Source organism: Oncorhynchus nerka, linkage group LG8 (genome assembly GCF_034236695.1).
Source record: "Oncorhynchus nerka isolate Pitt River linkage group LG8, Oner_Uvic_2.0, whole genome shotgun sequence".
Taxonomy (NCBI): domain Eukaryota; kingdom Metazoa; phylum Chordata; class Actinopteri; order Salmoniformes; family Salmonidae; genus Oncorhynchus; species Oncorhynchus nerka.
The window spans coordinates 43988486-44014958 of record NC_088403.1 but is presented as its reverse complement, the minus strand read 5'-3'; the positions used below and the strand labels follow the sequence as shown (position 1 = coordinate 44014958).

General features: G+C 45.1%; 1 protein-coding gene across 1 annotated transcript in view; it reads left to right on the top strand.

Moving 5' to 3' along the window:
- The window catches only part of LOC115133839 (uncharacterized), a 28215-nt gene extending 2710 nt beyond the window's left edge, over window positions 1-25505 (top strand). Inside the window, exons 5-25 of the mRNA XM_065021133.1 lie at window positions 2053-2148; window positions 4299-4532; window positions 5225-5372; window positions 6129-6155; window positions 6506-6773; window positions 7058-7323; window positions 8276-8371; window positions 8538-8791; window positions 8959-9056; window positions 9300-9489; window positions 10913-11089; window positions 11284-11579; window positions 12521-12594; window positions 14123-14994; window positions 19508-19603; window positions 21848-21969; window positions 22091-22202; window positions 22931-23078; window positions 23227-23253; window positions 23587-23762; window positions 23893-25505. Coding sequence (XP_064877205.1) covers window positions 2053-2148; window positions 4299-4532; window positions 5225-5372; window positions 6129-6155; window positions 6506-6773; window positions 7058-7323; window positions 8276-8371; window positions 8538-8791; window positions 8959-9056; window positions 9300-9489; window positions 10913-11089; window positions 11284-11579; window positions 12521-12594; window positions 14123-14994; window positions 19508-19603; window positions 21848-21969; window positions 22091-22202; window positions 22931-23078; window positions 23227-23253; window positions 23587-23762; window positions 23893-24273 — 4158 coding nt within the window. The 3' untranslated portion in view covers window positions 24274-25505. The remainder of the gene's footprint in view (window positions 1-2052; window positions 2149-4298; window positions 4533-5224; window positions 5373-6128; window positions 6156-6505; window positions 6774-7057; window positions 7324-8275; window positions 8372-8537; window positions 8792-8958; window positions 9057-9299; window positions 9490-10912; window positions 11090-11283; window positions 11580-12520; window positions 12595-14122; window positions 14995-19507; window positions 19604-21847; window positions 21970-22090; window positions 22203-22930; window positions 23079-23226; window positions 23254-23586; window positions 23763-23892) is intronic.
- Window positions 25506-26473: the final 968 nt, after the last annotated feature.

Here is a 26473-nt window from a genome sequence, read left to right as displayed (position 1 = left end):
CCAAGATTTCATTCCTGATTGGCTGCCTCCATGGAGCAGCCCTTTCCTGGGCCACGGCGGTGTGGGAGAGACAGTACTCTCAGTACTCCAGATTCACGTAGGAGATGAAGACAGTCTTCGGCCACCTGGTCTGCGGTAAGGATGCCGCTAATTGACTCCTGTCCCTCCGTCAAGGCTCCCATAGTTTTGCTGAGATGGCATGTGAGTTTCGCACCCTCATCACTAAGAGTGGCTGGAATGAGGAGGCCCTTCAGGGAGCATTCCGGAACGCGCTCACTGAGACCCTCAAGGATGAGTTGGTGTCCAGGGATGAGCCTGATGGACTTGATGAACTCATCTCTCTCGCTATCCGCATCGACAACCGTCTCCATGAGCATCGGAGGGAGAGGGTAGGTAGGGTTGCATGCCCCATAACATCTGCTTCAGTGCCTTGTCCTCCTTCTCTGACTGCATCCCTTTCCAAGGCACTCCCAGATCTGGAAGCCATGCAGCTCGTCGGGCCAATCTCTCTCCAGAAGAGTCAGTGGCGAATCGGCACTATAAGAGCTGCCTATACTGTGGCCAGGTTGGTCACTTTGTCTCCACTTTTTTTCAACCAGCCTGACCCGGGTAACGGTCCTAGTAATGCTCTGTTTGTTCCTGATTGTGTTGGCTCTGATGTTCTTCAATGGGGCTATTCTACCCACCTCACCTGTCACCCTGGTATGACCCGGACCCTCGCCTTCCTGCGTCAGCGCTTTTGGTGGCCCACCATGTAGAGAGATGTCCGGGAGTTTGTCTCAGCCTGTTCGGTTTGTGGCCTGAGCAAAACCTCCACCAAACCCACTTCTGGTCTGCTCCACCCTCTTCCAATACCCAGTCATCGGGCCCTGGTCACACATAGCTCTGGACTTCTTCACTGGCCTTCCCCCATCTAACAGTAACTCCGTCATCCTCACCATTATTGACAGGTTTTCCAAAATTGCTCACTTCATTCCCCTCTCCAAGCGCCCGTCCTCCAGGGAGACTGTATCCCATGTGTTTCATCTGCATGGCATCCCCATTGACTTCGTTTCTGACAGAGTCCACCAGTTTACCTATCAATGTCAGTCTTACTTCTGGCTATCACCAACGGCCAGACCGAACGGGCCAACCAAGAGATGGAGACTGCCATACACTGCGTGACTATTGCTAACCCTTCCTCCTGGAGCGCTCAGCTACCCTGGGATGAATATGCCCACAACACCCTTAGCAACGCCTCATCAGGTATGTCACCCTTCAAGGGTGCTCTGGGTTACCAACCTCCCTCGTTCCCTGACCAAAAGGTTGAGGTTGCAGTTCCCTCTGTCCAGGACCATCTGCGCCATTGTCACTGTACCTGGAGGAAGGCCCGGGCTGCCCTTCTTCATGCCTCCAACTGGACCCAGTCCCAAGCCCTTGGATTCCCATCCGGACCTGCTTACCCTGTCCCAACCCCTCTCACTCCAGCCTCAGCCTGGTTTCCTGCAACCCACCCGAGCTTCCCCTGGCCTGCACTCCATTTTCCATACCTTGGTTACTTCATCCCAGTCTCCTCGTCTGAGTCTGCTCTTGGGTTCCCCTGTTCCACTCCTCATAACAAACATACATTTATACTGCTCTAATTACGTTGGTAACCAGTTTATAATAGCAATAAGGCACCTCAGGGTTTGTGCTATATGGCCAATATACCACGGCTGAGGGCTGTATCCAGGCAATCCACGTTGCGTCGTGCATACGAACAGCCCTTGGCCATGGTATATTGGCCATATACCAACCCCCCTCGTGCCTTATTGCTTAACTATACAGCTGTTTATAGCCCATAGACTACTCCATGTCAGCTTGTGTCTTTCCATGTGAAAAATTGTTTGGTAAAAATTGATTAATGAAGTCCAGTGAACCTGCCTTATGTGTATAATGTAGAGTATTAAACAGTATCTCTTGGATCTGGGTGCTGATCTAGGGTCCATGCAATCTTATGATTTAATAGACAAAACTGACCCCAGATTAGCTACCATGAGATGCTTTATGAAAATGAACCCTGCCCTCACACAGAATTATTTGGGCAAGAGGAGGTTGGAGCTGAAATACATGATCAAGGAGCGGACCAAGAAGCTGGAGGAGATCAAACAGTCAATACGGGTCATCAAAGTGAGTCCATTGTATAAATGTTGATGTCATCGAAATGCGTCAACTTTGTCTTTTGTGCTGTTTGGTTGAGTGAGAGTGAGCTGGGTTGTGTTCATTTGGGCAAAACATAGAAAAACAACAATAGTCAATAGTACAGCAGGGGCAGGCCTCTAGATTCAGCCACAGGTCGATTTTCAGAACGGATGGTCGGTGGCAGGAACATAATTATAATAATTTGCACACTGCAATTTTACCACAACTAAGCACAAAAAAGAGATTGAATTAGAAAATACAATAATTTCATACCTTGATGACATTGAGAAACGATCACGCCTTTTGTTTTAAATGCAGAATTCCTGCAGTTGCCTACCAGTTTTACAGTAAGCCATGGCTGATTGTCAAACTACCTCTTGACCCTGGCTTTTTGTTTTTTAGGTTCTATTATTTCTGTAAAAATAAATATTTGTCTTGATCGGACATATGGATGAATAAACTTACAATATATAAATAAAATCAATCCACATAGTCACATCCCCCCATAGTGTCCCATACAATACAGTGCCCCCTTATAACACAGTGTCCCCATATAACACATTGTCCATACTCTAGGCTACCACAGAAATCATTATTTGGGTGTTTTGTAATGGCTCTGGTCCAACCCCATAAGCCTAGGCAGACTAACCGGTTTGGCAAGTGCAAACATTTACCTGTGTCCCCTCACCCTGTTTCTACCCTATAGTCCTTACCTACGACCTCCTGGAAACTCCCTTCGCAGATTAAAGAGGTCAGCAGATAGAATTACCGTGTGCGGAAATCCGGGATTCGAAACACAACAAAACGGTCACCCCGCCACTTGTTTAGGTCAACAGCTTGAGAGATAAGGCTGTAGGAATGTAACAGCAGTGTTGGTTATTTACCAAGCCAGCCTAGGTTCACAGCTACACTGGGTGACAAGTCTCCTGGTCAGATATTGACTGTAAATAGAGTGCAGTGCGACTGTGGTCCGCTTGACCCGTATTTGGAAATACAATGGGGATGAGGTTACAGAGGGCGTGGATATCTTGGTGGGTGACTTTCCGACTTAGAGAAAGGGAGAGACGATCTGCTTTGTTTTGGGTTTTTTTCCCCCATAGGTTTTTGATTTCCTGTGCTCTCATAATCTTTCAATCTCTTGTCCTCAAATGTCTACAACTAGGTGATATTACACTCTTTCCATATGCTATCACATTGACGTGTGACTTGGAAAGGAAACATAACAAAACACGTACTGGTCCCCCCCAACTCAAGCAGGTAGATATTTGCCTATAGGACAGTCGAACTGGTTAGGCCAGTTGTGCTGCATGTGTGCCAAACAGAGCTTTAACAGATTTAGAGTTATTTTACATCACTCAAACACCGACCTCAAGCTGCTGTGTGTTTTAACTAAAAAACCTCTCTCCCGTATCTCCCCATCTTAAGAGCGGTGCCCAGAGGGAGTTGGGAGGGAGCTGCCAGCTGTAGCTGCATTGATGCTGCAGTATGCTACTCTATGTGCAGTATGTCTTTATAACCTAGTCCATCTCTGACTATTAAGCAGGGCTCCGAAGGAACCGGAGGAGAGCTGGCAGGTGTTGCTGTATGTCTCTGGTGTGTATGTCTCTGCGGTATGTCTCTGGTGTGTATGTCTCTGCGGTATGTCTCTGGTGTGTATGTCTCTGCGGTATGTCTCTGGTGTGTATGTCTCTGCGGTATGTCTCTGGTGTGTATGTCTCTGCGGTATGTCTCTGGTGTGTATGTCTCTGCGGTATGTCTCTGGTGTGTATGTCTCTGCGGTATGTCTCTGGTGTGTATGTCTCTGGTGTGTATGTCTCTGCGGTATGTCTCTGGTGTGTATGTCTCTGCGGTATGTCTCTGTCCCTATAACCTCTTCTACCATCTCTACGTATCTTCAGAGCAGTTCTCAGAAGGAGCTAGAGATGTGTCCCTGTATGCCACCTCATCTCGGTTAAGAGTGTATCAGGCACGTTGTGCATAAACTGAGGTGTGAGGATTGGATGAGTCAGTTTTGGACGAGGATTGGATGAGTGAGTTTTGGACGAGTTGTTAACATGTTGATCTGAAGTAAAGGCGTTCTGTTTAATTGCACGACAATTTGCAACAATATGCCACTATAACCTCTACTATGTCTTTAGAGCAGTGCTCAGAAGGAGTTGGAGGAGAGCTGGCAGGTGTACGCGGAGCTTCAGTGTCTAGTGGAGCAGAGCCAGGCTGAGCTGGTGGAGCTGATCGCTACGAGGCAGCGCGAGGCTGAGAGGCATGCCCAGGAGCTGGCCCGAGGACTGGAGAGCGACCTGAGTCATCTCAGGAAGAGGAACGAAGAGTTGGAAGCCCTGGCACAGAACCAGGACAAAGTCATCTTCCTCCAGGTTGGCTACGACACAACGAGGAGATACATACACACAGAAACACAGAGAGAGAGACCCACACGCTCTTTTAAACCCAGTGGTGTAACGTACTTAAGTAAAAAATACTTTAAAGTACTACTTAAGTTGTTTTTTTAGGGTATCTGTACTTTAATTTACTATTGATATTTTTGGCAACTTTTACTTCACTACATTCCTCAAGAAAATAATGTACATCTTACTCCATACATTTTCCCTGACACCCAAAAGTACATTTTGACAAGAAAAGTCCAATTCACACACTTATCAAGAGAACGTCCCTGGTCACCCCTACTGCCTCTGATCTGGCGGACTCACTAAACACAAATGCTTTGTTTGTAAATGATGTCTGAGTGTTGGAGTGTGCCACTGGCTATCCGTCAATAACAAATATTTAAAAATCGTGCCATCTGGTTTGCTTAATATAAGGAACTTGAAATGATATATTATTTTACTTTTACTTTTTATACTTAAGTACATTTTAGCAATTCAATTTACTTTTGATACTTAAGTACACTTAAAACAAAATAATTTTAGACTTTTACTCAAGTAGTATTTTACTGGGTGAATTTCACTTTTGAGTGATTTTCTATTAAGGTATCTTTACTTTTACTCAAGTATGACAATTTAGTACTTTTTCCACCATTGCTTAAACCCTGCCTTGTCCTCTCCTGCAGAGACTGTCCGCCCTAGCGCTCCTCCCGGAGCCCATTGATTGGTCAGGAGTGAGTGTGAACACTGACCTGTACCTGGGTACCATCCAATCATCCGTCAGTGCTCTCGTCGACAAGTTCCAGGAAGAAATCAAGAGGCTGTATGGAAAAGGTGGGCAAAATCTGTTAATATTACATAGAGCAAATCTTACTTTGTTTGCCATGTACAGTAGTGCACTTCCTGCAGTATAAGGCACTATTAAAAAGTGGAGCAGTATGTTTTAAAAAGGTGTAATTCCAGAGACAAACATAGTCACTTACTTCCTGTTGTGTGACCTCACTTCATGTGTCCAAATCCCATCTCTCCAGGTACAAGGTAGCTATAGCCATAAGCACTGATATAGGATCAGCTTCCCTTCCTCAAATCCTTACCTCAACTATAGTGCAGGAAAAAAACAAACTGACCTTAGATCAATGTCTAGGTGCGACTCAATCAGAGATATCTAGGTCATTAGACTGGCATCTCTATATAGAGAGTGAGTCATCAGATGGGATACATAGTGAAGTATAGTAGATGCCAAAGTTCAGCCATCTGTCAGTAATGAGATGGCAACAACAGGCTGTCAGACTGATACCCTCACAGGTGGTGGGATTAGTCTGTTTTCCTCCAATTCCAACACGTGTCTGCTGTGACTTTGACTTGCTGACTCCCTCTCTGACTGTCTCTCTCTTTCTCTCTTTCTCTCTCTCTCTCTCATTCCTCCTCTCTCTCCCTCTTTCTTTCTTTCTTTCTTTCTCTCTCTCTAACTCTGACTGATTTTCACTCTGACTCCCTCTAACTGACTGTCGCTCTCTCCCTCTTTCTCTCTCTCTCTCTCTCTCCCTCTCTCTGTCTCTGACTGTGTGTGTCTCTCCCTCTCCTTTACAGAGCTAAGGAAGCTGCAGAACTATGCAAGTGAGTACAGTTAGAGTTCCCTTTTTCTCTTTTTAAAGATTGGTGGGAATTTGACTTAGCAGAGGCTTTGTTGATCCTCAGTTTTTCTGCTCTGTCGACTCTGCACCACATGGTGGCAGCACTGGGTCATCATAACAGTTTGGAATGATACAAACCTATACAGTATTAGTGGAAAGAAAGTGATATGTTGTTTACTCTAGAGTGTTTTACATTGCTTTAAATGGAACTCAGACTGGTTACAATAGAACCGACCCTCTTCTAAATAGGACTTCTCATTAGAATCAATGCTGTTCTCAATAGAACCAGCAGTGTTCTCAACCCGCTTCTCTCTCTCTGCTCCTCCCCTCCAGGTGAGGTGTTCCTGGACCCGGGCACAGCCCAGAGGAACCTGGTCCTGTCAGAGGACGGTCGCCAGGTGATGTACGAGGAACGAAAGCACAACCAGTCAGAAGACACTCGCCGCTTCAACCCCGCCCTCTTCGTGCTCGCATGCGAGTGCCTCTCCTCGGGACGCCATTACTGGGAGGTCGATGTGGGCCGTAAGACTGCCTGGACTGTGGGCGTGGTGCGAGCATCGGCCCGCCGGAAGGGAGAGATCAAGCTGAGCCCCGATGGAGGGTACTGGGGGCCTTTTTTAAATGATGTTTTTACTTTTTGAATTGAGATTCCATACATTTTGAAAGATTCAAAAGTCAAATCAAACTCTACACATCCCTCAACAAATGTGTGCACAAAACACAGGGTTTCACATTCAAAGGAATTCAAACCGTTTAGGAGAGATCATGACTTATCAGTGTGGCAAAGTACTTATCTAATTTTAATCGAAATATATAGTGATCAACTCCCATAATTGTATGGATGTAATATTTAGCAAGAATAATAATCTCATCTCATCACATCAGGTACTGGTGCCTGTGGCTGAAAGGTGGGGAGGTCAAGGCTCTGGCATCCACCCGACTGTCCCTGCAGCTGGCCTCTCACCCCCAGAAGATCGGGATCTTCCTCGACTACGAAGGCGGCCAGGTGTCGTTCTACGACGTCAAGAAGCACACGCACCTCTTCACATTTGAGGATACCTTTCATGAGAGTTTGTACCCCATCTTTAGCCCCTGTCTCAATCAGGAGGGAAAGAACGCAGCCCCGCTCATCATCAGTGCAGTGAAGCATAGCTGAGATGAGACATAGCCTACATGCCAAATTCCACCCAATTCCTAGAGTGCACTAATTTTGACACAATGTATAGTGCACTACTTTTGACACTATGTAGCGAGTGCACTACCTTTTGACCAGGGCCCATAGAGCTTCAGTCAAAAGTAGTGCACTATTTCGGAGTGCATTTAAGACACAACCATGACATGACGTGCCCCCTTCTGCTCAGAGGTTGACCAATCACAGTTTAGTCACTTGAAAAGGGCCTGAGTTGTTCCTCACGGTGTGATCGTAACAGGAACAACTCTGGGACCTAAATGATGGCCTATCTCCTGTATAACTACAGCCCAGAGTTTTCCCTGGTCAGACGTTAGGCTAAGCAGTAAACAACTAAACATGTTAAGGATCTGTTAAAGAGATGGTTCTTTGAATAAAAAACATATATTCTAAAAATCCTCACTGTGAAACACTGTGTTTATTATTCCTTGGACATTTTTAAGTCTATAAGTCAATTGGAAGCTGTTAACATAACTACAGTATGTAACGCTTGAAGAGTGATGGGTGTAGAGTCAGGCGCAGAGAGCAGAGGAGCAAATCGTAAAACACTCCAACAATGTATTAACTGGTACATACGCTGTACAGCGGTAATCCCAACAAAAAACAGGAACACTCCTTGACAAAACAGCTAACTAGCCCGCACGAACACAGTCGGGCTAATTGAACTAAAATAACCCCAAGCCCAAAACCCCAACAAGGAACAGGTGAAACCAATTAGACTAAACAAAACTAAAAGGGGAAAAAGGGATCGGTAGCAGCTAGTAGAAGCGCGCCGACACCGGCCTCGAGGACGACCCGGGGGGCGAGGCGCAGGGCGATCCGGATGGAGGCGATGGAATTCCCTCAGCATAGATGGATCCATTATGTCCCCCACCGGGACCCAGCACCTCTCCTCCGGCCCGTACCCCTCCCAGTCCACGAGGTACTGCAGGCACCTCCCCGGCATCTCGGGTCCAGAATGGCCCGTATCATGTACGCCGGGGACCCCTTGATGTCCAGAGGGGGCGGAGGTACCTCCGGAACCTCACCATCCTGCAGGGGACCAGCTACCACTGGCCTGAGGAGAGACACATGAAACGAGGGGTTAATACGATAATACGAAGGAAGTAGTAATCGATAACACCCCTCGTTTATCCTCCTCATGACTTTGAATGGCTCCACACACTGCGGACCCAGCTTCCGGCAGGGCAGGCGGAGGGGCAGGTTTCAGGTCGAGAGCCAGACCCTGTCCCCCGGTGCAGACACAGGGGCCTCCCTGCAGTGACGGTCAGCGCTCCTTTTCTGCCGTCCACTCGCCTGTCTTAGTGATTCCTGGGCGGTCCTCCAGGTCTCCTGAGAGCGCTGCACCCACTCCTCCACCGCAGGAGCCTCGGTCTGGCTCTGATGCCACAGTGCCAGGAACGGCTGGTAGCCCAACACTCACTGAAACGGTGACATGTTGGTAGAGGAGTGGCGGAGTGAGTTCTGGGCCATTTCAGCCCAGGGGACGTATCTCGCCCACTCCCCTGGCTAGTCCTGGCAATACGACCGCAGAAACCTACCCACCTCCTGGTTCACTCTCTCCACCTGCCCATTACTCTCCGGGTAATACCCCAAGGTCAGGCTGACCGAGACCCCCAGACGTTCCATAAACGCCTTCCACATTCGGGATGTGAACTGGGGACCCCGATCAGAAATGATGTCCTCGGGCACCCCGTAGTGCCGGAAGACGTGGGTGAACAGAGTCTCCACAGTCTGTAGGGCCGTAGGGAGACCGGGCAACGGGATAAGACGGCAGGACTTAGAGAACTGATCCACAACGACCAGGATCGTCGTGTTTTCCTGAGATGGGGAAAATCAGTGAGGTCAGTCCAGATGAGGAAAGGGTGCTTAGCCCCCTCGAGCCAGTGTCTCCACACCTTCAGGGCTTTAACCACAGCCCTGTACTCCACATCATAGTTTTGCTCCGCCGGCCCGAGCTTCTTCGAAAAAAAAGCACAGGGGCGGAGCTTCGGTGATGAACCCGAACGCTGTGAGAGCACGGCTCCAACCCCAGCCTCGGATGTGTCCACCTCCACTCAAACGGAGGAAAGCTCTGTCCGCCTCTGCCGACCACTGCAACCGCACCGGCCTCCCCTTCAGCAGTGAGGTAATGGGAGCCGCCACCTGACCAAAACCCCGGATAAATCTCCGGTAGTAATTGGCAAACCCTAAGAACCGCTGCACCTCCTTTACCGTGTTCGGAGTCGGCCAATTACACACGGCCTTGACGTGGTCACACACCATCACCACCCCCAAGGTGGAAATGCGATAACCCAGGAAGGAAACGGCTTGTTTGTTTAACGTACAGGTCATGCTCCAGCAGTCGCCCAAGAACCTTGCGCACCAGAGACACATGCGCGGCGCGTGTGGCGGAGTAGATCAAGATATCGTCAATATACACCACCACACCTTGTCCGTGCAGGTCCCTGAGAATCTCATCGACAAAGGATTGAAAGATGGTTGGAGCATTCTTTAACCCATACGGCATGGCGAGGGTACTCGTAATGGCCAGATGTGGTACTAAACACAGTTTTCCACTCATCTCCCTCCCGAATACACACCAGATTATACGCTCTCCTGAGGTCCAGTTTCGTGAAGAACCGCTCTCCGTGAAATGATTCCACCGCCGTAGCGATGAGAGGTAGCGGGTAACTAAAACCCACCGTAATGGAATTGAGACCTCGATAATCAATGCACGGACGCAAATCTCCCTCCTTTTTCTTCACAAAAAGAAACTCGGGGAGACGGGTGACATGGAGGGCTGAATGTACCCCTGTCCCAGAGCTTCCGTGACATATGTCTCCACAGCCAACGTCTCCTCCTGGGACAACAGATACACGTGACTCCTGGGCAGTGCAGCGTTTACCTGGAGGTTTATCACGCAATCCCCCTGTCGATGGGGTGGTAATTGGGACGCCTTCTTTTTACAGAAGGCGATAGCCAAATCGGCATACTCAGCGGGAATGCGCACGGTGGAAACCTGGTCTGGACTCTCCACCGTCGTTGCACTGATGGTAACTCCTACACACCTGCCTGAACACTCCTCTAACCACCCCTGGAGAGCTCCATGTCTCCACGAAATCCTAGGATTGTGACTAGCCAGCCAGGGAACCCCCAGCACCACCGGAAACGCAGGTGAATCGATAAGGAACAGACTAATCCGCTCCTTATGACCCCCCCGCATAATCATCTCCAGTGGAACCGTGGCCTCCCTGACCAGCCCTGACCCTAATGGTAGACTATCTAATGCACGAGGAAGGGGGGGGGGCTCTATCTGTACTAACGGAATCCTCAACCTCTGGGCAAGTCCGCCATCTATAAAGTTCCCAGCTGCGCCTGAATCGACTAGCGCCTTATGCTGGAGAGAAGGAGAAAACTTGGGGAAACAAATTAATAAAAACATGTGACCAACAGGAAGCTCTGGGTGAGTGTGGTGCTGACTCACCTGGGGTGACCGAGAAGTGTTCTGCCTGCCCTCTCGACTCCCAGATGGACTCCTCCAACACCGACCGGAAGTGTGCCCTCTCTAGCTACAGCTGGTGCAGGAGGAGCCTCCTCCTCCGGTCTCCCTAGATGCAGCCCCCCCTAGCTCCATAGGTATGGGAGCGGGCGGTCCAGGAGGTGGAACAGACAGGACCCTTTCAGAACGTCCGCGAGCAGCCAGCAGATTGTCTAGCCGGATCGACAGGTCTATGAGCTCGTCCAGGGTGAGCGTAGTGTCCCGACAAGCCAGCTCCCTGCGGATGTCCTCTCTCAGGCTACACCTGTAATGGTCGATTAGGGCCCTGTCGTTCCACCCCGCCCCAGCAGCCACAGTCCGGAACTCCAGCGCGAAGTCCTGCGCGCTCCTCGTCCCCTGCCTGAGATGGAACAATCTCTCACCTGCTGCTCGCCCCACCAGAGGGTGATCGAACACGGCCCAGAAGTTGCAGGTGAACTCCGGGTAGTGGCCCCTCGACCGAGTCGGGCCCGTTCCAGACGGCATTGGCCCACTCCAGGGCTCTACCCGTCAAGCAAGAGACGAGGACACTCACGCTCTCCTCGTCCGAGGGAGCCGGCCGAATGGTGGCCAGGTAAAGCTGGAGTTGGAGCAGGAATCCCTGGCACACCACCACCGCTCTATCGTACTCCGTTGGAGGCGCAATACGCAGGGCACTGGTACCGGATACCGCTGGTGGAGGTTGTAGCTTTCAGGGGGTGGGGGGGGGGGGGGGGGGTGGAGGGGAAGTAGGGAGACCACTCCTCTCCCATCGGTCCATCCTCTCCATCATCTGATCCATCGCTGATCCGATGTGATGGAGGATGGACGTGTGATGAAGGACACGCTCTTCCATCGTGGGGAGAGGGGTGGTCGCTGCTCCTGCTGACTCCATCGTAGATGGGTGCGATCTTCTGTAACGCTTGAAGAGTGATGGGTGTAGAGTCAGGCTCAGAGAGCAGAGGATTCGGGAAACCACTTTATTCTCCGTACAGTAACAGCAGGCAAACAAGTGACGCTGAGTAATCCCACCAAAAAACAGGAACACTCCTTGACAAAACAGCAAACTAGCCCACACGAACACAGGCGGGCTAATTGAACTTAAATAACCCCAACAAGGAACAGGTGAAACCAATTAGACTAACCAAAACAAAAAGTGGAAAAAGGGATCAGTAGCAGCTAGTAGACCAAGCGCCACCCGAACTGGAAGGGGAGCCACCTTCGGTGATATTCGTGACACAGTACTTCTATAAATTCACCGATAATACATTATTCTTACTTTTGTACCTCAATCAGCAACTTCTAAATAAAGATGTTCTATCAATAAATAAATTACCCCTGACATGTTATCCATCTAAAGTTCTAGGAACTGAAATAACTAAAGCAAATTCAGAGTAGACTTGGAGGTATGTAACTTTACACCTAAAGTGAGAGACCTAGTTATTTATTGTGTTGAGTGTGTGAAAAATATACACAAATGTTAATAAGATCTAGGGCTATAAGCAAAGACAGAAAAACGACCCCAGTGTCTGATTTAGGGCTAATGCTGTTCTCCTTCGAGCAGAGCGGTCCATGCCTGTGAAAGTGTAAATTGGTAACTGGGATAAGGGGGAGGGAGAGGGGCATATTTTAGGGCCGAGTAGCTGGGGGCTAGTGACAGCAGTGTCATGTGTCAGTGTTTGGCCAGAGCGGTCACTCTGTACAGTGGCTTTCTGCAACAGCTGCTTCTCTCTGGTGAGTGTCCGTAATTTCTTCTCTCTCTCTTTGCATGTTTTCTCTCTACCTTTTAACTGCGTCGGTAAAAATACACGTAAGGTTTGCTTTATGCAATAATCGTTTTTCGACTGTTTAAGTTCAATCAGGACAGATAGGAAAGAGATGAATAACATTTACATTGTGAGGCTTCAACAAAAGCTGGATCTGAACTTTCTCTTTTTTCTTCTAAGTTGTTGAAATATCTTGATTTCGTACTGCAGGCGGGATGGAGGAAGAATATAAAAACAAATTATTTGGAAATGGAATTATGTGAGGATTGAGAAGATACAGAACGTCCGTTCTTGGTTATGTCCCAATAATCTCTCCTTCCTCCTGAAGTGTGCACTTGTTCACTATTTTGGGGTGCTCCCGAGTGACGCAGAGGTCTAAGGCACTGCATCTCAGTGCTAGAGGCGTCACTACAGAAAATCCTGGTTCGAATCCATGCTGAATCACAATGGCCGTGATTGGGAGTCCCATAGGGCAGCGGACAATTGGCCGAGTGTCGTCTGGGTTTGGCCGGTGTTGGCCGTCATTGTAAATAAGAATTTGTTCTTAACTGACTTGCCTAGTTAAATAAAAAATAAATCTAATGTAAAAGCATTGTATTGATATACCCATCTTTTTCTTTAAAATCCATGAAGGGAAGTGAACGAGTGCACACTTCAGGAGAAAGGAGAGATTATTGGGACACTTGTTGTTTATGAGAAAGAAAGCAGAGCAGGAGAGCGACTAGACCGATATTTTTGGAAAGATGCTAATCTTTTACATCTATGAATAGCCAACCTTCTAGCCACGGTGGGTGTCACAAATGGTAGCCTATTCCCTACATTGTGCACTACTTTTGACCAGGACCATAGGGGACCTGCTCAAAAGTAGTGCACTCCATAGGGCAAAGGGTTCAATTTGGAAAGCAGCCCATGTGTTCATAAATGCTCACTGCTCAAAAAGCTATGTGCACGCGCGGCCCGCGGGTGCACATAGCTTTAACTTGCTGACAGCCCGCTTTCTAAACCAAACAATTCTTGCTTAGTATATTTAGCATGGGGGATAATTTAAGTAAAGAATGCCCACATGCTTTTCAATAGCTCTCACTTGGCTCGTGATCGAAGTGGCCAGGACTTCAACTAGATGTGGTTAGGGTTGTAATATGACCTTTGAGAAGCAATAGAAGCTAATATCTAAGTTTGAATCTGCTGTTAGGGTTCCAGAAATACATTTTGGAGGCCATACAAGTCAACATCCGATTAACATCCAAAGAGAAGCAGGAACATTATAACACATCCACATCCACATTACAACACATACACACTAAAATAAACCTGATCTGATATACTGCCTGCTTTATGGCCTGGATCTCACAGGTCCGATATGACAGGTCAGACAACGATCCCAATGTGAAGTGTTACCGAACACTGTAATATAAGGTGTTTCCGAAACACTGCAATATAAAGTGTTACAGAACACTGTAATGTTAAGTATGACCGTGCACGGTCTTCTCTGCCAGTAATGGCTTACCTTGCAGGAAATCATGGAAATCTGACGGAGGAGCAGGTCCACTGCTCCATCTGTCTGGACGTGTTCACCAACCCTGTCTCCATCCCCTGTGGACACAACTTCTGCCGCTGCTGCATCCTAGACTACTGGAAGACCACCGCCCTGTTCCAATGCCCCATGTGCAAGAAGACCTTCTTCAAGCGGCCCGACATTAGCATCAACACCGTCCTGAGGGAGATCGCTGAGCAATTTAAGGACATCAGGGTTAGCAACGCCGAGCGTCTCCAACGGCAGGAACTGAAAGAGGAACGAGATTTGCAGAAGAAGATGGAAGAGCAGAAACAGAAGGAGGAGGAGCAGAAACAGACGGAGCGGGAGACGAAGAAGAAAGAGCAACAGGAGCTGGTTCAAAAGCAGCAGAAACTTCTCCAGGAGCTGAGACTGAAGCAGGAGATGCAAAAGCTACAGCTGCCACAGCTGCAACGAACGATGAGCCAGGAACCAGAGAAACCAATAGAAGAGAAGCCAGAGGGAGAGCCAGAGGAACCTCCAGCCGATGCTCCTCCATCCCCACCCCACAGCCCATGGGGCGAGGTGTCTTGTGATGTCTGCATGGGCGACCGGATGAAGGCCGTCAAGTCCTGCCTGGTGTGTCTGACCTCATACTGCGAGGAACACATCAAGAACCACAACACACGCTTCACCAAACACAAGCTGATCGAACCCGTGACTAACCTGGAAGAGAGGATGTGTCCCAAGCACGAGAGGCTTCTGGAGCTGTTCTGTAAGAAAGACCATATCTGTGTGTGTGTGCTGTGTACGGAGACGGACCACAGAGCTCACTTTACTGTACCTGTAGAGAGGGAGTGGACTGATAAGAAGGTGAGAATAATTTGTAGAGGCTATTACAGTGTAAAGGCTATAGTGTATGTTACATTTTTACATATATATAAATATGGTGAAACGTCATTCATCCAGGTTAGTTTTGATGCGATTAATCAAGTGTAAAGTACACTACCGTTCAAACATTTTAGGACACCTATTCATTCAATGGGTTTTTCTTTATTTTTACTATGTTCTACATTGCAGAATAATAGTGAAGACATCAAAACTATGAAATAACACATGGAATCCTGTTGTTACCAAAGAAGTGTTAAACAAATCAATATATATTTTATATTTGAGATTTTTAAAATAGCCACCCTTTGCCTTGATGACAGCTTTTCACACTCTTGGCATTCTCTCAACCAGCTTCATGAGGTAGTCACCTGGAATGCATTTCAATTAACAGGTGTGCCTTCTTAAAAGTTCATTTGTGGAAGTGTTTCAGCCAACCAGTTGTGTAGTGACAAGGTAGGGGGGGTATACAGAAGATATCCATATTTGGTAAAAGACCAAGTCCATATTATGGCAAGAACAGCTCAAATAAATCAAATCAAATCCAAATCAAATCAAATTTTATTTGTCACATTCACATGGTTAGCAGATGTTAATGCAAGTGTAGCGAAATGCTTGTGCTTCTAGTTCCGACAATGCAGTAATAACCAACAAGTAATCTAGCTAACAATTCCAAAACTACTACCTTATAGACACAAGTGTAAGGGGATAGAATATGTACATAAAGATATATGAGTGAGTGATGGTACAGAGCGGCATAGGCAAGATACAGTAGATGGTATTGAGTGCAGTATATACATATGAGATGAGTATGTAAACAAAGTGGCATAGTTAAAGTGGCTAGTGATACATGTATTACATAAAGATGCAGTAGATGATATAGAGTACAGTATATACATATACATATGAGATGAATAATGTAGGGTATGTAAACATTATATTAGGTAGCATTGTTTAAAGTGGCTAGTGATATATTTTACATCATTTCCCATCAATTCCCATTATTAAAGTGGCTGGAGTTGAGTCAGTGTGTTGGCAGCAGCCACTCAATGTTAGTGGTGGCTGTTTAACAGTCTGATGGCCTTGAGATAGAAACTGTTTTTCAGTCTCTCGGTCCCAGCTTTGATGCACCTGTACTGACCTCGCCTTCTGGATGATAGCGGGGTGAACAGGCAGTGGCTCGGGTGGTTGTTGTCCTTGATGATCTTTATGGCCTTCCTGTGACATCGGGTGGTGTAGGTGTCCTGGAGGGCAGGTAGTTTGCCCCCGGTGATGCGTTGTGCAGACCTCACTACCCTCTGGAGAGCCTTACGGTTGTGGGCGGAGCAGTTGCCGTACCAGGCGGTGATACAGCCCGACAGGATGCTCTCGATTGTGCATCTGTAGAAGTTTGTGAGTGCTTATGGTGACAAGCCAAATTTTTTCAGCCTCCTGAGGTTGAAGAGGCGCTGCTGCGCCTTCTTCACGATGCTGTCTGTGTGGGTGGACCAATTCAGTTTGTCTGTGATGTGTATGCCGAGGAACTTAAAACTTACTACCCTCTCCACTACTGTCCCATCAATGTGGATAGGGGGGTGTTCCCTCTGCTGTTTCCTGAAGTCCACAATCATCTCCTTAGTTTTGTTGACGTTGAGTGTGAGGTGAGAAATGATAGTGCATCATTACTTTAAGACATGAAGGTCAGTCAATACGGAAAATGTCAAGATCTTTGAAAGTTTCTTCAAGTACAGTCGCATAAACCATCAAGCACTATGATGAAACTGGTTCTCATGAGGACTGCCACAGGAATAGAAGAAGACCCAGAGTTACCTCTGCTGCCAAGGATAAGTTCATTAGAGATACCAGCCTCAGAAATTGCAGCCCAAGTAACGGACACATCTCAACATCAACTGTGTGAATCAGTCCTTCATTGTAAAATTGCTGCAAAGAAACCACTAATAAAGGACAGCATTTTGAAGAAGAGACTTTCTTGGGCCAAGAAACACGAGCAATGGACATTAGACCGAGGGAAATTTGTCCTTTGGTCTAATGAGTCCAAATTTGAGATTTTTGGTTCCAACTGCCGTGTCTTTGTGAGACGTGGTGTGGGTGAACGGATGAACTCTGCATGTGTATTTCCCACCGTAAAGCATGGAGGAGGAGGTGTTATGGTGTGGGGGTGCTTTGCTGGTGACACTGTCTGTGATTTATTTAGAATTCAAGGCACACTTCACCAGCATGGCTACCACAGCATTCTGCAGCGATACGACATCCCACCTGGTTTGCGCTTAGTGGGACTATCATTTGTTTTTCAATAGGACAATGACCCAACACACCTCCAAGCTGTGTAAGGGCTATTTTACCGAGAAGGAGAGTGATGGAGTGCTGCATCAGATGACCTGGCCTCCACAATCCCCCGACCTCAACCCAAATGAGATGGTTTGGGATGAGTAGGACCGCAGAGTGAAAGAAAAGCAGCCAACAAGTGCTCAGTATATGTGGGAACTCCTTCAAGACTGTTGGAAAAGCATTCCAGGTGAAGCTGGTGGAGAGAATGCCAAGAATGTGCAAAGCTGTCATCAAGGCAAAGGGTGGCTATTTGAAAAATCTCAAATATATTTTGATTTGTTTAACACTTTTTTGGTTACTACATGATTCCATATGTGTTATTTCATAGTTGTGATGTCTTCACTATTATTCTACAATGTGGAAAATAGTAAAAATAAAGAAAACCCCTTGGATGAGTAGGTGTTCTAAAACTTCTGACCGGTAGTGTATACTTTCGAGAATCCATTGTCAATTGGTTTATCATTTTCAAAGACATACAGTAACTATTGTGCCGTTCAGGCTTGATGCAGCAATCAGAAGCTAAATGCAGCTATATAAAAAAACCTAGTCACATTTTGGCCACACGATTTGCAGACATTTATGGTCAGCTCCTAATAAAACTGACACAATGATTGCCATTGAAGCTGTAAAAGTACATTTTAGAAGAGGTCAACTGTATTTGGTACACAAATCCACCAATAACACACTACAGTTTGTGAGGTCTAGCTCTAGATGGTGTTGAAAGTAGGCCGCCTAGCCTGAATTTCGGCCTGTTTCCTTGTCAGTCATTGTCAACATGTTGTATAAACAAATCTGGGACCAGGCGATAGACTGCCAAATGTAAGATTAATTATCTCTCACCCATAGTGCCTTAGATACAGAGAATTCACACCCTTTGTCTTCTTCCACATTTTGTTGTGTTACAGCCTGTATTCAATAGATTTTTTTCTCACCCATTGACACACAATACCCCATAATGATGAAGTGAAAACATGTATTTTGACAGTTTTGCAAATGTATTAAAAACGAAATACGGACACAGCTCATTTACATAAGTATTCAACCCTTAAGTTAATAAATGTTAGAATCACCTCTAGCAGCAATTACAGCTGAGTCTTTCTGGGTAAGTCTTAAATATTTTTAAAGTCTTGCCATACACTTTCAAGATGATTTAAGTCAAAACTGTAACTAGGCCACTCAAGAACATTCAATGTCGTCTTGGTAAGCAACTCAAGTGTAGATTAGGCCTTGTGTTTTAGGTTATTGTCCTGCTGAACGGCGAATTTGTCTCAGTGTCTGTTGGAAAGCAGACTGAAATAGGTTAACCTCTAGGATTTTGCCTGTGCTTAGCTCTATTCCATTTATTTTTATCCTAAAAAACTCCCTAGTCCTTGCCGATGACAAGCATACCCATAGCATGATGCAGCCAATGCTTGAAAATGTGATGTGATTTGTTGGATTTTCCACTTTTATTGCAATTTCTCAGTTTTCTCCTATTCCCAGTCATTAAACTCTGTCACTGTTTTAAAGTCACCATTGGCCTCATGGTGAAATTCCTGAGCGGTTTCCTACCTTTCTGGCAACTGAGTTAGAAAGGACGCCTGTATCTTTGTATTGACTGGGTGTATTGATACACCATCCAACGTATAATTAATAAATTTACCATGCTCGAATTTATATTTAATATCTCCTTTTTAAAATTTGGACCCATCTACCAATAGGTCCCCTTCTTTGCAAGTCATTGGAAAACCTCTATGGTCTTTGTGGTTTAATCTCTCTTTGAAATTCACTGCTCAACTGAGGGACCTTACAGATAATTGTATGTGTGGGGTACAGAGATTAGGTAGTCATTCAAAAATCATGTTAAACACTATTATTGTACAGAGTGAGTCCGTGCAACTTATTATGTGACTTGGTAAGCACATTTTTACTCCTGAATTTATTTAGGCTTGCCATAACAAAGGGGTTGAATACTTATTGACTCAAAACATTTCAGCTTTTAATTTTGTATTCATTTAGTAAAACATAATACAATCATAATTCCACTTAGACATTATGGGGTATTGTGTGTAAGCCAATGACACAACATCTCAATTGAATCCATTTTAAATTCAGGTTGTAACAAACAAAAGAAGGTGGGGAAAGTAAAGGGGTGTGAATACCTCCTGAAGGCACTGAATGTTCTCCACAGGCTCAGCTGAAGAAGACAGAGATAGATGTACAGCAGATGATCCAGGAAAGACTGAAGAAGATGGAGGAGATCAAGCACTCAGCGGAGCTGAATAAGGTGAGCTATTGAATGCATCCGAAATGGTGCCCTATTCCCTACATAGTTCACTACATCGGGAATAGGGTGCCATTCCGGACGCAATATTTATTTGTCCCAGTGGTAAAATACATGCTAATTTGTCATGTTGCCAGTTGGGATTTACACTGCACAACACTTTTGATCATATAGTCAACATCTGATGTAACTGACAAAATAAACTGCTGGATTCTAGAATATAATTTAGCTTTGAACATTAACCCAATGTGGGGGACCAGAATACATGGCTTCTGGATATATTTGATCTTTGCTTCGAAGCACTGGCAAACTTTATTGAGTCGTAGGAAAACAAAATCTAAACGGTTTCTAGTCAGGCAACCTAACGGTTGCCTTGTGGGAGGAGTTATGGGTCTTCCGTAACATCCTGTCACATCCAAAGACGAATTTATCAGCCATAAAAGGCCAAAGAGACCAGATTCCCTATGTAGTGCACTACTTTTGACCAGGTTGCATAGGGCTCTGATTAGGGCTGTTGTGGTGACCATATTACCGCCACACCGGCAGTCATGAGCTCAGTAAATATACACTTGACCGTTGTCACGGGATAATCTACTCTTTATGCACTCTGGCCAAGCTTTGATAGGACCCAACTTGTTAACGACCAACAGGTTGCTAATGGCTTGGTACTCAGGGCTCTATAGTCCCTTTAACCACTCTGACATCGATGCGAATGCGATCGAAAATCACATCAAACACTTATCAAAATAGTAGGTCTATCATACTTTTAAAACTCACCTTACTGTGATGATCCATTTGAGGAGAAGAAGTTCAACAGCAGGTTGAAACAGTAAAACTTGTTTGTTGTGAATGTCTTTAATTACTTGTTACTTTTATTTTGTACTTTTTACTTATCTATTTTTTACTTAGCATGTATTTTTCTAAAAACTGCATTGTTGGTAAAGGGCTTTTAAGTAGGTATTTCACTGTAAGGTCTACACCTGATTGCATTCGGCGCATGTGACAAATAACATTTGATTTGTTGTTTCAAAGCCTGACACGATGAAATTGGCAGGGCTTTCTAAGGTGACGATTAATTCAAAACACGCATATGAATAGGCTTATGAGCCCAAGCCCCCCCCACCACCTGAATTGAAATTATGATTATACAATACATAGCCTATCGCATATTACGCATGGCAGAAAAACCGAAAACAAAACTATCCTTTCTATTTTATTAAGCTAAAGTTCAATTATATTCTTCTTACGATAAAATCCTATAAAATAAAATAACGTAGTTCAGTTGGCAGAGCATGTAAGCGACAGGGTTTTGGGTTTGATTCCCACGAGGGACCAGTACGAAAAAAGTATTACAATGTATGCACTCACTACCTACAGTATAAGTCGCTCTGGATAAGAGCATCTGCTAAATGACTCAAATGTAAATGTAAACAAGGAGCCTAGACAGATAACGTAGGCCAATTCATACTGTGTTCTTCTGAAATCCATTTTCTCCATATCATAATGTTTGTTCAGGCCTGACTCAATTACATCATGTATCTATTGTGATGGTGTGTATTCAATTCATTTATTAGCCATATTTAACGGCAGATATTCCAAAGGCGTGCATCCGCGGCTTGCATGCGTGGAGGCCTGGGGATGCGTGCTTAAGTTAATTAACGGTCAATTATCGTGAGACCAGCAGTTTGTTACGTGCCAATAACCCGCCTTCATGACCGCCACAGCCCCAGGCCTCTGATTAAAAGTAGGGAATAGGGTTCCATTTGGGATGCGATTTGGACCTCTTGGCAGTGTTATTACTGGTGTGTCTACCACAGTACATTAGACAGAATACTGTCGCATACTGCATAGCTGCTGCTCAATAAATTATATAATCTTCTACCCTCTAGGGGTGTGTCCCAATACAGTATAATAATAACATTGATTATACCCAGTTACCAACAAGTAAGAAATATGCAAAAATGGTTATTACCATATTATTCAATGTGACCATCTCCTGTATTATGAATTCTGGAAAATGTCCAGGGAAAATGACACCCGAAAAGGTAATAGTATTGTTTTTGTTTTGTTGACAAGCAGAGGTGAGGAGCATTACATATGCTGTTGTTCTATCGTGCGTGCAACGATGACCGAGAGAGAGAAAAAAACATGTTTTTGTCGTTTGCTGTTGTAATATCGCAAACGGACGTGTCAGTTTCACCATTAAAGACACCAGCTTTAAGTCATGACGATCTCTTTCCCCTTTAGTCCAGTGCCCAGAGGGAGATCGAGGACAGCATGCAGGTGTTCCAGGAGCTGATTCGGTCCATCCAGAGGACCCAGGCTGAGCTGGTGCTGGCTATAGAGGAAAAGCAGAGAGAGACAGAGAGGTGTGTAGTGGAAGTACTACAGTACCCATCATGCTCTGTGCCTTGTATCTGGTTTTATCTTACGAAAAAGGTTCCTGGAGCTAACATTATGGTGTCTGACCTCTGTGTTAATGCGTACAAGGTGGTCCCAGGGCCTGATAGGGGAGCTGGAACAGGAGATCACTAAACTACAGAGGAGGAATACAGACCTGGAGCACCTCTCACGCACAGAGGACCACATCCACTTCCTACAGGTGGGAGGGGTTGCCGATTTCATTAATAATACATAGCAGAATATGCACACATTGTAGTCTAGAAATATAGATCACAAATTTGGTTCGGTCTTGTCATTATTTTCTTTGTCCCAAATTTTTATCACGAAATAAGAAATATTGCACACAAATACTCTGATAGTACAAAACATTAGCAACACCTGCTCTTTCCATGACATAGACTGACCAGGTGAATCCAAGTGAAAGATATGGACCCTTATTGATGTCACTTGTTAAATCCACTTCGATCAGTGTAGATGAAGGGTAGAAGACAGGTTAAAGAAGGATTTTTAAGCCTTGAGGAAATTGAGACATGGATTGTGTACGCGTGCCATTCAGAGGGGTGAATGGGAAAGATGAAATACTTAAGTGCCTTTGAACGGGATATGGTAGCAGGTGCCAGGTGCACCGGTTTTTGTCAAGAACTGCAACGCTGCTGGGTTTTTCACACCCAACAGTTTTCCGTGTGTATCAAGAATGGTCCACCACCAAAAGGACATCCAGCCAACTTAACACAACTGTGGGAAGCATTGGCGTCAACATGGGCCAGAATCCCTATGGAACATTTTCAACGTCCATGCCCTGACGAATTGAGGCTGTTCTGAGGGTCAAAGGGGGTGCAACTCAATATTAGGAAGGTGCTCTTAATGTTTTGTACACCGTATAGATTGACTAAATTGACCCATTGTTTTTCCTATCTCTCGCTGTAGAGATTCCCAGCCCTGTGTACCCCTCCAGCCACTAAGGACTGGTCTGGGACCAGTGTACATACTGAAGTGTGTGTTGGGATCATCAGGAGAGCTGTGTCTAAATTGGAAGAGACGCTGAGTGAGGAAATTGACAAACTGGTGGAATCCGGTAGGTTTTTCATTAAAGGACCGATATGTGTGATTTCTTTCACTTATTACCCTATTTCCAAACCTCTTGTTCTCTGCAAATTGTTGAGCAAGAAGTGATGTGTTTTGTTTTTAAATCATTTAATTGTGGTTTGTGTCCATTTTCACAGAGCTGAAGAAGATTCTTAAGTACACAGGTCGGCATTCAAATCAAAATCAAATCAAATCACAGTTTATTGGTCCCGTACACAGCTTAGCAGATGTTATAGCGGGTGCAGTGAAATGCTTGTGTTACTAGCTCCTAACAGTGCAGTAAAAATGTCAAACAAGTACACAAACAATAATCAAAACTAGAAACAAGAAATCCCAAATGTCAGGATGAAGTCAGTTAACAACCCAATTAACACTATATCAGTAATCCAAAATCAATCTGTTTATATACACCAAAAATATATGCTTACAATGATATGTACAGCTGTAGATATATTACATGTTCACATCCTCCATAATTTCACACTCGCCGTTTCCAGTGGACCTGACCCTCGACCCAGACTCAGCCAACCCGTGGCTCCAGCTCTCGGAAGACCGCCGTCAAGTTAGGCACCTGGGAACTTGGCAGGACCTCCCGGACATCCCTGAGCGTTTTGACACTGTGGTCATTGTCCTGGGTCGCGAGGGCTTCACGGCGGGACGCCACTACTGGGAGGTTTGTTGATTATGATTATGTTTTTTTCGTTGTCTCTTTGCCTAGCTTTCAAAAACAAAACAACATACAAAGCAAGGTCTATCGCTCTGTCTGTCCATCTATCCACCTATCCATCCATTCATATATCTAGGTCCAGGTGGGGGACAAGGATGACTGGTACCTAGGTGTGGCCAAGGCATCAGTCAACAGAAAGGGCCGTATCGCCGTCAGCTCCTCCCAGGGCTACTGGGCGCTGGCCATGAAGAAAGACCAGGGATATAGGGCCTCCACGACCCCGCCGTTACCTCTAACCCTTGACCCCAAGCCGAAGAGGGTTGGGGTGTATGTGGATTGCGAAGAGGGCCAGGTTTCGTTTTACGACGTGAAGGAGAGGAGTCATATCTATACATTCATGGAGGACAACTTTAAGGATAAGTTGTTTCCGTTCTTTTATCTGTACTGTTGTGATAAACAGTCGGATGCCATGGTGATCTGTCCGATCAATGAAAAGAGTCTGATCAAGCAATGCTGAGAAATACTCTGACAACAACTCTGAAAGACTACAATTCTGTCTGCAGAAAATACTGTGACATATGATCTTGGTAGGGAAACCGTAAAACAATTATACATTGACACTTAGTGGTGGCTTAAAGTACCTTGGGGTTGAGTGCCCGACGTCAACATCCTTGACCTTATTGATATTTGTTATGGTGATAACAAGCTGATTTATTTTGTTGTCCAGCCCCCCTAGGCCCCTGGTCAGTTGAACCCTGTTGAGAAAGATTGCAACTCTGGCAACAACTCTGAAAGACTACAATTATGTATGCAGAAAATAGGGGAGAGTGGGGTATGTTTAACCATTGTTTACATTCGGCGTCACTACGCCAAGGGAAATATAGTATTCTTTCTAACAAAGATATCTACATATATTTCACAATGTGGTTTATCCCTGAAAATAATTAGAATTAATGTAAACATAACGGTTTTGAAAACATAGCCTTTCCAAAAAAAAAGTGGTTTGCTCAACTTACCCTGGGTATGGGGTAAGTTGAGCAGCCTTGGGGTAAGTGGGTGATGGTGTCCTGTGACAGTGGTTGATGGTGCTGTTAGGTCAAAGTTTAATTCATGGAATGGGTATACTGTATATGTTAAATATATGTCTACATTCAGATATAGAACACTCGGTTCAATATCCCATACCCTTCTATTTCTTGACCAGTTGTCTGGGACAGGGATGTTGTTTTGATGTGCCAATTTGTCGGCTAGTTCTCTGCATTTGAGGCTACAAAGCCCATGAAAAAGGTCCAAAAGATTATTGATACGTTTAGCAAAGCTCAAACTCTATGTCATCAGATAAGACCATACAGAATGTGCACCTGCTACTCCTTATCATAGCCTCTCTTTCGCACAGCTACATGTTCATTTAGTTTTTCGGTCATTGTCTATTTTTTCATCCCTTGCTGCTGCTTGAGATGGACTTCTTCCCTTCTCTCACTTCCTTGGCTGCTCGCTCAAGAACCTCTTTGTGGCTGGAACCCTGCTTGTTTTACGTTTGTGTACACGGGACATGATGTCTGCTCTGTAACAATAGAAATGCACTCTTGAGTTCATATGTTCAGACACATTGCAAAAATACTATGCATGCTATGCATTAAACTGACAAAATGTAATCATTTGTATGGGGAGTCAATCACCACCTTCCGGAGACACCTGAAACCCCACCTCTTTAAGGAATACCTAGGATAGGATAAAGTAATCCCTCTCACCCCCTTAAAAGATTTAGATGCACTACTGTTCCACTGGATGTCATAAGGAGAATGCACCAATTTGTAAGTCGCTCTGGATAAGAGCGTCTGCTAAATGACTTAAATGTAAATGTTAAATGGGTATGGTGGCCATTGGCTCAGCTTAACCCATGACCATTGGCTCCACTAACCCCAAGGCAAACAAGAATGCACATTTGTGAAAGGTTTAGGACCTCATATTCATCAGATCCCAACTGATGTATAAAACAATCATAAAACGATCTACTTTGCTTTAAATACAAGCATCATGAAACTTATAAACAAAAAATGCATTTGCTTTGTGAAAATCTGTTTTTGGACCTAACTTGCTTGCCACTTTTTCCATGTGGTTTCTACCTTCACAGACTCCATGAAATGATGACCTCTTATATTTGGTCACTTGATTAATTTGATGTCTGCTTTCCTAGAAACAAGGGGTGGCTCAATGAACCTTTTTACTCAACTTTTCCCACTCTCCCCTACCTCAAAGCTGCAATATGTAACTTTTTGGGTGAACAGACCAAATTCACATAGAAATGTGAGTTATAGATCTGTCACTCATTGAAAGCAAGTCTAAAAAAGCAGTAGATCTGTTCTGTGTGTGCCTTTTCTATGCTTCCCATTCTTACGTTTAGTTTTTGCATCTTTTACTTTCGGTTTTGCAGACCAGCTTCAAACAGCTGAAAATGCAATATTTTCAGTTATTATATGGTACAATGATTCACTACACTATACATTGATTGTTTTGTTACATAAACTGACATTAGGTGAACTATTCGAAATTCTAGCATATTGCACCTTTAATATATAATCCTAATAGACTGGTAGGTAGGATGATAGTGTTGTTTTTTGTTTGTGTTTTTTTGATGGCATATATCCTGTTGATTAAAGTCTAGATTAAACATCAAAATGAATATGAATCTAACAGACATGGGTTTAAAATACTTG